The sequence below is a fragment of the Diorhabda carinulata genome, chromosome 8 (assembly GCF_026250575.1).
Source record: "Diorhabda carinulata isolate Delta chromosome 8, icDioCari1.1, whole genome shotgun sequence".
NCBI classification, from domain to species: domain Eukaryota; kingdom Metazoa; phylum Arthropoda; class Insecta; order Coleoptera; family Chrysomelidae; genus Diorhabda; species Diorhabda carinulata.
In genome coordinates, this window is record NC_079467.1 from 8562326 (window position 1) to 8575583 (window position 13258).

Below are 13258 nucleotides of genomic sequence, written 5' to 3' on the forward strand. Positions count from 1 at the left end.
ATAGAGCCAGAATTCAAATGCTTCAAGCTTTTTTGTTATCTGAGCTATCAGCGTCCAAGTTTCAACTCCATATAATAATACGGACCATACGTAGCAGTGTACAAATCTTATACAAATCTTCATACAATATTGAAATTTGTCACAAAAATAGATCAAGAAGATCCTGCGTAGATGCAGTATTTATAATATAACAAACCAGCATTCCAATGACTTATTGACCTCACCAAAGCGTTAGACCGTATCAAACAGGAAGATGGTATTCACCTATTATACAATAGAAACATATATATCAATGTAATGTAAACCATGGAAAACAAATACTCAGACAATAATAAGTTAATACTCGCTTTAATGGTAAATAAACAAAACCCAAGCCAGTCAACAGCGGTATTAGACAATGAGACTCGCTTAGTCCAATGTTTTCCAACGTAATAATGGACAAATTCATAAAAACGGTGCCGCTAGGTAAAGGTTACTGAATGAGTGACAGAGAAATTAAAATACTGTGCTATGCCGATAACGCGTTGATTTGTACCAAAAATGAAGACAATCTTCATAGACTATTAATATGATTTCATCTCACAGGAAAAAAGTATAACATAACTATATCGACTGAATACATATGCATGATAACATCAAAAAAGCCCATTAGATGCAAATTAGAACTAGAAGATCAGATAATACATCAGAGAATGGTACTTTTGAATTGGTCGCGAGATGTCTTCAGAACGTAGTGTGACGAAACAAACAACTAAGACGAAAACCAAATGAACGAATTTACAAAGCGATTATCAGACCTATAATGACCTATACATCAGAAAAAAGGCCAGAAACATCCAAAACGAGCAGATATTGAAAGTTTCGCATTAATTGATTCAGAAAATTCCAATATTGCTTAGGAATTTATTCAATTTCCACTTTTGGTCATAAAAATATCTAGTATTAGAGTTTTTCTCCATATTTTTTTAATAATATATTAGATAAGTTGATTTTCTAGTAAAATATTGATTGTTTCATAATGCTTATTGGTTTGACAGTTATGAAATTTATGAACAACAAAAATCAGTCGAACAAAAAATATCTGATTTTGACCCACCATACTGTTGAAATAATAATTTGGCTAATTATGTATTTCTGAACTCTCACCATTGAATCCACCAATCGCAAATATCATGTCATCAACTACCTCAACGGCAAAATTACTTCTCGGATTGTACATATCAGGTATTGGTGACCAAGTGTTAGTTTGCGGATTGAACTTTTCTCCACTGCACATTCTAGAAATACCATTGAATCCACCTATAACGTACACTTGGTTATGATAAGCCATACAAGAAACACCCGATCTTCTGGATCTCATAGGGCTTATTAAAGACCATTGGTTAAATTCTGGGTCATAAACCTCTGCCGAATGCATACATTCTTGACCGTTAAATCCTCCGGTGATATAAATTTTACCTTAAAATCAGAGAAATTCTATTTAGAAATAAGAAAACACATATTTCTACAAAACCATACCGTTTAAATTACATGCACTAGCATCGGATCTCTGCATATTCATGGGAGCTATCAGAGACCATTGATTAGTTTTATGATCATATTTTTCTGCAGTATTTTGCCTATGATGTCCATCATATCCTCCCATAGCATAAATTAAATCTCCCAATACAGCTGTACTAACGTAACACCTTCTGCCGTGCATAGGGGCAATTTCTTTCCAAGATTTTGTAACTGCGTCAAAACATCGACATGAATTGAAGTAGTCCATGCCATCAAATCCTCCGATGACGTATATTTTGAAACCTACCACAGCCGTTCCATGGTAGGCTCTTGGTCCAGTCGGATCAACTTCTTCAACTTTCACCCAACGATCGGCTCTTGTATCGTAGGTTTCAATAAAATTAGTAGGAGACCCTCCGCTCCAGCCTCCGATGGCAAAAAGAATTTCATGCGGCACTCTCGGACGTGCTATTTCTGGAGTAATCACTTCACCATCTCTAGGAGACCAAATTATTAGGAACTGACTACCGCTTCTGATATTATGTGGACTGAAATTTGAAGCGGTAATCGATATGCTAGCAAGTAGTAGAAGCTCTAATTATACAAGCAAAATAATTTTCGTTAGATTGGGAAATTTTGCTTGAATAACATATTTCTAGCAAGAACAAAATCATATTGTTCTAATATGGGAAAACGGAGAGAAATAATAGAATAGAAATAACGGAGAAGCTTCTGGACATGGAACAATAAGGAAATGGGAAAATCTAAATACCAAGCCTTGTGTCAAAAAAATAGTTAAGACCTAATGCCGGAACAATTAATGATTATAAATCTAGATGAAATAGAGTTAATAAGAAAATTCTGAGAATAAAGAGAAGTACTAAGAGAAACATTAACTAAGAAAAAGTAAATAGCAAATAAGGTCGCAGGATGTCTCCAGAACGTAGTTTGGCGGATCAAACACATAAGACAAGAAACAAAGGCACGAATGTACAAAGCGACAGTCAGACTTATAAAAACATATACATCAGAAACAAGACCAAAAACATCAAAACTGAAACAACTCTTTGACACCACAGAAATGAAAATTCTCTGGCGAATCTTGGGAAAAACACTATTAGACCGAAGAAGCGTAAACTTCAAACGAATATGTGACATACATAACACCAACGAATGGGTACCACAGTGTAAAAAATAATGGAACCAACTTAGTCGAAGAACAGATGATAGACTGGTAAAAATAACAAGGGATAAATCTCCAATTGGAACAGGAAGTAGGGCTCAACTACCAAAGAGGTGGACAATCTAAAGCCAGGCCAGCCACATATCGGAGAAAAAACGGCGCTAAGCCTGTTATGGAAGAAAGAAGAACAAGAATGAAATGTCTGCTTTCCCTGAGAATTATAATTTACTAAGCCTAAACTTGAATAGTGTCCGCTTTTATTAATATTGCATTTAGAACGTTCCGGATGTGCCAAAGATACTCATATTCTATTTTATACGCTTCCAGGTGAGGTACTCTGTGAGCTTTCACACTTCGAAGTATATGGATACAGGTTTCGTCCTCTATGTAGTAGAATTTGCACATTGTTCCCTTTGCTGAGCCTAACTTTTTCACGTGCCCTACTGGTTCTGACAAGACGCCTGTTAGTATTCTTATATTGTTTTTACCAAGGTTGATACATTCAACAAATCTTCCCTGGTATAGTTCTCATAAGTATATTTGTTTTTTTTTTCATATCCTGTAGATTATTCCAGTGACTGGTTTTTTGTATCTGTCTCCATTTCTAAAGTTTTCTCTATTGTTCTAATACCAATTGCACAAACGGATTCAGGTCCTCTGAATTATTTGTCCACTTCTACTTAAATTAGTATTCTATCTCATTTTCCTTCTCTCCATTGCGTCCCGTAGCTGATTGAAAGGTATCTAGCCTTTTTACAAAAATGAACCTCCTAGTCCGATAGCCCCCTACAAGATTCCATATTGTAACACAGCCAAATGGTAGAATATACGTTGAGTATGGCCATACTACAACATTATTGAACTACTACTGAGTGAGGAAATAATACATTTCTTGGGCCATTATCTCACCTATACAGTCACAGCTTTTTACTCGTAATATATAATGCTGATTATAGGATTATATATTGTAGTATTTATCGCGTTACGTCTCCAAACTTTAATTAATATTTAGATGTTTTCATGAAATGAAAGTGCATCTAAAAATAACTGGCACTATATAATGTCTTTATTCATGGTTGCTAAATCGAAATTTATTACTATAATGCACACTTTGGAGCACACTTTTTCTTCATTAAAGTCCTTATCATCATTTTTGTTCATTATCATCATCATAATCACGACTGTTATCATTTTCATCATTATAATTATGATCAGCAGCAACATTTCTATTACGAGTATGCAATCCTGGATGCACCAGGGCTCTTATAATTAATGAATTCAACAGGTAACGAGAATAACGAGCAAAGAGTAAAAATAGGATCAGAGAGTCAACGGAAAATTTCATTCCAACCTACAAGTTAATTGAGCAACATATCAGGAGACATAATATAAAAATGTAATTATGAGTAAACCAGTAAACTATTAAAAATTAGGCATAACTTTTCTAAAGCGAATGTATATCACAAGTAAATAGGGAGTTGCCTAAGATTACTTTCATGAAATAGCATCACTCATTGTCAACAGAATGATTTAGAACAGAAGATTTAAGTTTCTCTAAAATCCGAAGCAAAGCCATAACATTAGTTTTTTATAATGAGTGTTATCAAAAACTTTCAAACTCTCACGACGACCACACAAAAAGTACAATTTCATTGTGATAATTTATTAAGTCAAACAAATTTCTAAAACTGATAAATTCTCTAACACGTACACACTAGATAAAGAGTCGCTAAACAACTGAGACGCTTGATAATTGTGTTAGAGGTGACCAGCGTCTGTTTTTCTCAGTAGAATCAGTAAAATCTAGTGATTACGGACCACATTATGATAGTGTCCAACGATGCTTACCTAAACATACCTCCGTGTAGCATATGTGGGAAAAAATCTATTCATCCAATAATAGCATAAGATCATGACAAATGGAAAGTATTGATTAACTACTTTAAACAGGCGTGCACGTACCAATTTCATTTTTCACTGTATGAAAACATCTGAATATATTAATTCGCGTTGAGTTTGGAGATGTTCGCGATAGGCACTGATAGATCAAAATAGACTTACCATGCTCAGGATGAAATGAGTCACTATCTTATATATAACCAATACTAAATTTAAAGAGTAGTTCAAAGCCGTTATTGTTTATGTGAATATATGGCCAAAAAAATGTATTATTAGAGGAATGTACCTATCCCAAACTCAAAATTACCCCGATACGTAGAAGGTCAGTACTACCATTTTGAGTATATTTAATTGGGATATGGCTTATATTACAGCAATTCGGACCTCGAAGATCCATGGTTATATTTTTTTTTTCAATTGAAAAATTGACAAAATTTTCATGCTTTATTTTGTTCTTCTTCCTCTTTTTACTATCTCTCCATCCGTTTCTCTCCTCTGTTCTTTCTCTACTCAGTTATTCCCACTCTTCTCAAATCTCATGTTACATCTCGAATCTATTTTGTTTTCGGCCCTCCTCTCCTTCTCCTTCTAGCTCTCTCTCTTTTCATTTGTGCTCTCTTGGCAATTGCATTCATTCTGCACCATGTCCCAACCACCTGACTCTCTGGACTCTGAATACTTGTGTAACATTAGGCTCGTAATATATTTATTTCATCTTAGCACTTGTTCTTCTTCTCCATGACTCATTGTTTATTTTTACACCACCCAGTATTTTTCGGAGTACTTTCCTCGTCCAGACTTCTATTTTTTCAGCACTCTTCTTGGTTCAATACAGTACAGTCGGCCTGATAATTGTTTTATATAATCCTATCTTTGTTGCTTTGGAGATTGCTTCCGCTATAAGAACATTTTTCAAGGACCTCATTATTCTACTACCCTTTGCTATCCGATTTCCTCTTTCTTTCGTCTCATCATCCGAATTCGTAATAAGCACTCCTAGATAGTCGAAGGACTCAACTTTTTCAAAATAATATTTTTCGTTTTCCATCCTGAAAGGTCTGTTTTCCCTTTGATTCTTTCTTTGCCATTGCATTTCCATGTATTTCCATCTTATAGGCAAAATATTTTTGATTCCTTTCCAAATCTACTGTAGACTTATTCCAATTCCCCCTAGTATCTAGCTTATAAGCATGAAATTTTTTAGTGAGCACTCGGACTACAAGTAGGTTTCAAAGTTGTTTCAAATATTATACGATCATATTTTGTTTATTAGTAATATATTAAAGTAAAGTGTGTTAACCTTCGGTCCCTGAAAACGATAATATGGTTGTTATAGTGACAGATCTACAAATTCCCATCTTAGGAGTGAATTCCAAGTTCCTCGTAAACATATAAAAAAAAACGTTTTTTTAAAGTGAGTCGGAAAATTAATATAACATTAGCTCATCATAGGGGGTAAATAGAGTATATTTAGTTTTATTAATGCAATAGGTGCAGATACGTTTGGATGAAAATATAAAAACATTTATTTACATTTCTAAAAATTATTGACTAAACTGATGAAGGAAAAGTAAAAGACAATACTTCGATAATCACCCTGTATCAAAATTTATGACTAAATGAAAATACATCTTCTTTAAGCAGTTTTTCACGCTGATTTCAAATATGCAATTCCTTTTTTTTCCTAGCAAGTTAACTCACAAATCGATAATTTATATCGTGGGGATTCATTCCCGGTCAGGAAATAATAATCAGACACCCGCGACGCACCGCGGCGATTTAGCGACTACAACGCGTAAAGCGCACATTCATGATTCTCGTGTCGAGTTAGGATTTACAAGTTCAACGTTGGTCTGTTACATGTTCCTCTCATCTGTCGGCACCTTACTGACGAGCGGTAAATTCTTTTTAATCATTCATGGACTGCAGTCATCTTTTTTTGCAAGGTGCCGAAAACAAATTATAAACAAATACAGTATATAGTAGCGAGTTAATTCGTCAATCTATAGTCACTTCAGTACATTTCTTGTTCTTCTTCCGATAACTGTGGAAATAGTGTCGGTAGGTACATAATGAGCTTAACTAAACGAAAGTGTTTGAATAGAGAGAGAGAAAAAGGAGAAGAGAAAGAGAAAAAGAAAGAGAAAGAGAAAGAAAAAGAGAGAAATGCTTTATTGTCAAAAAGTTGTTACAAGTTGTAGACAAAGCTTGTAAAAACTAAAAAACAAACATAAAAATGACTAAATAAAGATAAAACAAATAAAATAATATTTCAATATACAGAAGAAAACCACAATGAGTAACAAAATTATAGGTAATAGTAATAGGTAATAATTAGTATTTAAATCGTCCATAGCAAAAATTAAACTAGTATGCAGCATGTCCGGTATTAAATATTATTATTAGAGGTCGTTTACAGAGTAGAAGACACTTTCCAGTGAATATGCTCACAAATTATTGCGAAATGTGGGAAAAGATTATATCGATTTGATTTGAATTGGCAAGTGATTGTGCATTTTTTTGCTTTGTAAAAAATTGAGCCCTTAACTAATTCTGAACGTGGAGGAGGTAGGTAAAGGTCGTGCTCCGCGTTCTTAAGGGGATAGCCGTGCAACGATATTCCTGAAATTGGAGAAGCGAGCTTACGAATTAAGCAAACGAATTCAAAGATGAATAAGGAAGGAAGAGTCAGAATTTTTAATATTTTAAAAAAGTCCCTCAGTGAGCCATGCTGTTTAATCCGAGTAAATATGTAACAGCTCTCTTTTGTAGTTTGAAGATTCGCACCACACGTACCCCATAAGGGAAGGGCATATCGGAGATGCTACTCATTAAGGGCGTAATAGACTGTTAAGGAGATGGATAAGTTCAGTTCTTCAGAAAATGGTCTCAGCGCGAAACAGGAGGAACTTCTATGGTAGGGTATGACTTAAACCATGCGAGAGGTGTAATACTGCAATTTCTTCATTAAAATATTATGATTACACAATCAAAAGCCTTAGAAAAATCACAAAACGCTGTAGCAGTGGAGTGATGGCAGTTTAGGCCAGAGTATATATTATTTAGGACGAAGAATATAGCATTTGTTACTTAAAAACCCAAATTGATGGGTTGTCAGTATTTTATATTTAAACAAAAATGATAAAAGCCTCTTTTTGACCAAACTTTCTATGATCTTAGATAATGTGGGAAGGAGTGCAAGTGGGTGTTAATTCGATGCTTGATTTTTATCTCCTCCTTTTTGAAATAAAACTTTGATCAAAGTGGTAAGATAATCGTGCCCACTCGAAAACATTTTTAATGTGAGTCCATCAGTTCCGGATGAGTATTTATTTTTGATGTCATTAATTGTGCTGCGAAACTGCTTGAACTTCGGCCATAAAGAAAAAACTGTGTAATTTAGCATTAGCATCGGTAAGATATGAAAACGGATGATGAGAAGGAGTTCTAGAATTTGATAAATTTCTAGATTCACAAAGTAATTATTGAGGTGAAGTAGAGATTATGCTCAATGAAGAAACCTTATTTCTTAGATCATTCACAATGGACCATGTTTCTTTAGAAACAGTACGAGAATTGGCGAGTCTCCTATTATAATAAATATATTTGACTGCTTTTATTGTCTTATAATGAATTTTTTTGTATAGTTTCACGTAATTTCTGAAGAAGACACTATCCGAGAATTTTCTTAGGTGAGATAAAGGTCGTATGTTCTTTGCAGATATACGTAAACCTTAAGTGGAACAGGGGAAAAGAAATTTGATGCTAGATTAGTCAGTGTTTTTATGAATTGAGAAAATTCGAAGTCCACATCATCAGAGAGCATGTTCCAGTCAGTTGTTTGACAACGATGCTTAAAGTTTTGAAAAAATTTTTTCGAAAAGATATGGCATATTTTGCGAGAAGCATTTTTAGTATTTGATTTTACCGAAAATTTTATTAACACAGCTTCATGATTGGAGAGAACTGAATTAAAGCCAGTATACTGGGTGGATTCTGGATCATACGATGACACGAGATAGTCTATAGTACTAGAACTGGTCTTAGTTATTCTGTTTGGCGCCGTTATATGCATGACCATACCAAAAGAATCAAAAATTGACTGAAGACATTCTTGACCAGCACACACACTGGAATAATCAATATTGAGATCGCCACAAAAAATTAGTTTGCTTTTAGAGATCAGTAGTTTGTGACAGAAAATATGCACGTCAGCGTCAGGTGTTCTTTAAATACAAACAATATAGAGGTCACAAGTATTGTGGTAAAGGATAGATATTAAATTATTGAACTGTGTTATTTCGGAAACTATAGCATCATTTGTGCATTTGTTACTTAAAAACCCAAATTGATAAGTAGTAAGTATTTCACGATAAAAGCCTCTTCTTGACCAATCTTTCTACGATCTTAGATAACGTTGGGAGGAGTGCAATTGGGCAATAATTCGATACTTGATTTTTATCTCCTCCTTTATGCAGAAGTATAATTATAGCGGTCTTAAGGCAATTGGGAAAAGTGCTATTTTGAAATGAAACGTTAATTGAAGTGGTAAGGTGAGTGTTTATTTTTGATGTCATTAATTGTACTGCGAAGTTCTGCTAAAACTACGGGTATAAAGAAAAAAATATATAAGTTAGCATTAGCATCAGGGAGATATGAAAGGGGATCATGAGAAGAGGTTATAGAATTTGATAAATTTTTGGCTACATTCACAAAGTAATTATTAAGGTTATCATGTGAAGTAGAGATTATGCTCGATGAAGAAGCCTTATTTCTTAAATAATTCACAATGGGCCATGTTTCTTTAGAAACATTACGAGAATTAGCGAGTCTCCTATTATAATAAATATCTTTGGCAGCTTTTATTGTCTCATGATAAACTTTTCTGTATAGTTGTTTGAAACCTAACCTAACCTAACCACGTGCTTGGAAAAACTGCCATCGAGCATATGGCCTGAATCACAATAGTCAAACGGTCTATGAAATACCATATATTTCATACGGTCTGCACAATTTAGACCGTATGAATACGACTTAGGTCATATACATACGGTCTCATTTTATATATGGTTTGTAACATATACGCCGATTTGATATCAAATATGAATGAAAAAGGAGAAAAAAATTTTGAACTAATGGAATAAACAAAAGATGTGCCTAGGATTATAAAAAGAAATACAATTTTAACAAAACTGTTGCATCAAGAATTGACAGACATTTGCCAAAAATAATATTGGGATTATAAGGGTTCAATATATACGCGCAATATATCATTTAATCATCTTTGATATGCAGATGATATATAAAAAAGGAGGTCTGCAAACAATGCTTCAGACATTAAACGAAAGTAAGATTACAAATCATATTCAGTAAAACAAAAACCATTACCGATTAACAAGTAAAAGAATTCAAAAGGTGTTTCTAAATTCATGCGTCAAAATTCAGGAGGTGGGTCTTTCCTGAAATTTCCTCAGCCAACCTCTTTCCGTAATATCACACATAAAAGGTGATGTCTAAAATTGGGCTTATAATTTTTTTTTTAAATTTCAGTAATGATGGAAATTTGAAATACTGTAACTTTCTTGTACTCGCAAAGGATTAATTAGGGGTATTCTTTCAATATTCCTGTTACATTATACGGGGGTGATTTAGCAATCCTTACTTTATTTTATATCAAAAAATATTTTTCAAGATGGAGTTTCATGGAATAAAATTATAACTTAAAATATTTGTTTTATTTGAAAATGTTTTTTTCAATAATTTTTTTCCTAAAACCAATAACTGCAAAGTAAAAAACATTAACACAATAAATTATATTTTTAAAATAACTTGAGTGGAAAATAGTAAAGATAAAATGTGAGACGATTCATAATAAAATGCTGGAAATAACCACTTCTGGCCCAAAATACATGAACGTAGGCTACGTCATGGATTGCCGTACACTTTCGAAGATTTGAGGGGTTTTTCTTATGGTGTCATACCCTATTTGAATATGATTATTCGATTCGTTGATATCAACTATGGGTGTCGTGTAGACTAATGATCCAAGGTAACCCTATAAACAGAAATCGTAAGGATTTAACTTTGAGGATCTAGGAGTCCAATGCTTTGGCCCTCCTCGACCAATACAACGGTTGGGATATGTTGCTTCTAAAAGTTGCCTATCAGTCCGATTGAAGTTTACTGGCGCAGCATCGTGCATGAATCGCATGTTAAGTTCAAACCATTCCATACGTTTATTGAAAAAATATTTTTAAAATTGTGCTTTAGAATCTCATGGGGATTCTCGTGATTATTGTGAAAAGTTATGATAGATATTCTTGAAAAATGTGCCTCGTCCGTAAACCACACATTATCCAAAAATTGAAGATTTTGTCAAAATTCGTGTGTTAACCAATCATACATCAATTTCATCAAAAATTGCTTGTTCTACCATTCCACTTCTAACTATCTGGAAACGACACGTGTTGGTTGAATGACTTTCCAATAATACAGTTGTGGATAAGCGGTTGTGAATACGTGCAAATATGGAATGATAAGGCGTCATTCGCTGCGGATATTATTCAGCATGAAGACGTCTATCTTGTAGAGAATTACCACTTGTCATATCCTAAACAAAATGCATGTTCTCCATTTTAGCGTTTGTATATATATTACAACACGCAGATTACGCAAAAATAACAACTAACAAACTTCGATGGATAACTATCAACAACAGTGTTTGACATCAACCTATTACAATTCGAATAAACATTAAGTGAATACGGTAAATGAATTGTCAAAGTGACAACAGCCTTCTATTCTAAAACTTTGTAGTTCAAATCGAGGTAGAGTTGGTTATTTCCAACATTTATTATGAATTATGAATATTATATTGTCGTGAAGATGTTTCCATCGAGTGTTTGACAATGTTTCACAGAAATTAATCCGAATTTTTGCACCGTTTCTTAACCAAGGATGAAACATGGGTCCATAACTTCCAAAGATAACAAAGAGTGCCATCTGCAGGCAAGGTCATATCGGTTTGTCGGGATGCGCGTGGGATAATTTTCATTGACTATCTTGAAAAAGGAAAAAATATCAACGGCGAATATTATGCAAACTTCTTACAGCTTTTGGGTGGAGAAATCGAGCAAAAACGGCCGCATATGACTAAGAAGAAATTGTTATTTCATCAAGACAATGCACCAGCTCATACATCCGTTATTGCAATGACCAAAATTAATGAAATAAAGTTTGAATTGCTACCTTATGCCCCTATTTGCCATATTTAGCCCCCTCGGTTCATTTTCTGTTCTCGGACAAGTTATGTCGGTAGTTAATGGCTATTTTGAGGAGTTTGCTGGATTTTTATTATAAGAAGGAAATCGAACTTATTCAACATATCTGGGAGAAGTGTACGGAACTAAAAGGAGATTAAGATTATTGGGCCAGGTACTTCTGGGACCATCCTCGTATATATTTATCCAGCCATTATTTATAATGTTTAATCAATTTATACAAAGTGATAAATGACACAGAATTAATAAAATTAACTAGCAATTTTATATAATATCTTCGAAGACTTTGATAGAAAAATAAAACAAGTAGGTACAGGTATTATAACAATAATAACATTGTCATGGATAAAATTTTTACTTCAAGTAACATTGTTAAGAATTCAACTTTATATAGTGAATTTAAATTAAAGTCCACTAGTCATAAAACAAAAAAAAACAAGCGATTAATATTTGGTATTACCCTTTGAAGACTAATATAGAAAAATATTTAAAATCAACTGATTCTTACCAGTTATGCTCTAGTGACATTTTGAGTTATACGAGGCTTGACTTTTTACATTTACATCTAATAGAAATTATTTCTCCAATATAGTTATACTGCTGGAATTCTTGGCCGTCAAGATGTGATTTTTTTTGCATATTCTCAGATGGTCATTTCGTATTAGGGAACAATATCAACTGTAATAAACGCTTCTTTGAGGACAGTGAACTAATTTTAATCCCATTCTTAGTGCCTAACTCATACATTCCTTCTGTATTCTAAAAAATTATAATAGCTGTGTCTATCATCGGCTTTGGCACGGTTTACATCAGGAATTTTGTCCACTACCTGTTTTAGCAATAGGATATTTTAGCGAAGATAAAGCTGAAATGTTATCTGCTTGTTGTTTCAGAAATTGTTCAACTAATTTTCTGATGTCTTCAATATCTTGTTTCTCTTTATCAAAAGCAATTATTATTTTTTTCACTTTGCATTGTATAGATCTGACGAATCTGTAGTAACTCTTTGGTTGTCGGTCTCCTTATCAGGTTTACCTGTCATCTTATTTAGTATTTCATTTTGCAGCGTTTGAAATTGTAATTTTGTCTAAATAAAAATAGTACATAATGGGATCCGCTTCGTTTTCCACCGGAATTATTAGTTTTTCCGATTTTCCAATTTTGACAAGATCGTACCTTACCAGCCGCTAGTAATCTTAACGTGTTTTCTTAGTAATTTTGTTCTTTGATTATTTTACTTTCTTAATTAAAGACAAAATTTCATCATTTTTAAGCAACTAATTATTTTCCCTTTACTTGCAATAAGACGGTGATAGTTTCATAAAAACGTTTTTCTTTTCCTCTGGCATAATCAGACACCGATACAAACGTAAAATAACGCGGAAATTGTGGCACA

The 13258-nt window shown here is 33.6% G+C and overlaps 1 protein-coding gene across 3 annotated transcripts in view; it reads right to left on the reverse strand.

Moving 5' to 3' along the window:
* LOC130897007 (kelch-like protein 10) overlaps positions 1 to 13258 on the reverse strand; it is a 59284-nt gene that overhangs the window by 32146 nt on the left and 13880 nt on the right. For 2 of the 3 annotated variants that reach the window (XM_057805478.1, XM_057805480.1), the window contains 2 exons: positions 1519 to 2048; positions 1147 to 1458 (listed from right to left, as the gene is read on the reverse strand). In XM_057805478.1, the coding sequence (XP_057661461.1) occupies positions 1147 to 1458; positions 1519 to 2048 (842 nt within the window). The remainder of the gene's footprint in view (positions 1 to 1146; positions 1459 to 1518; positions 2049 to 13258) is intronic. The other variant, XM_057805479.1, reaches the window with a different exon arrangement.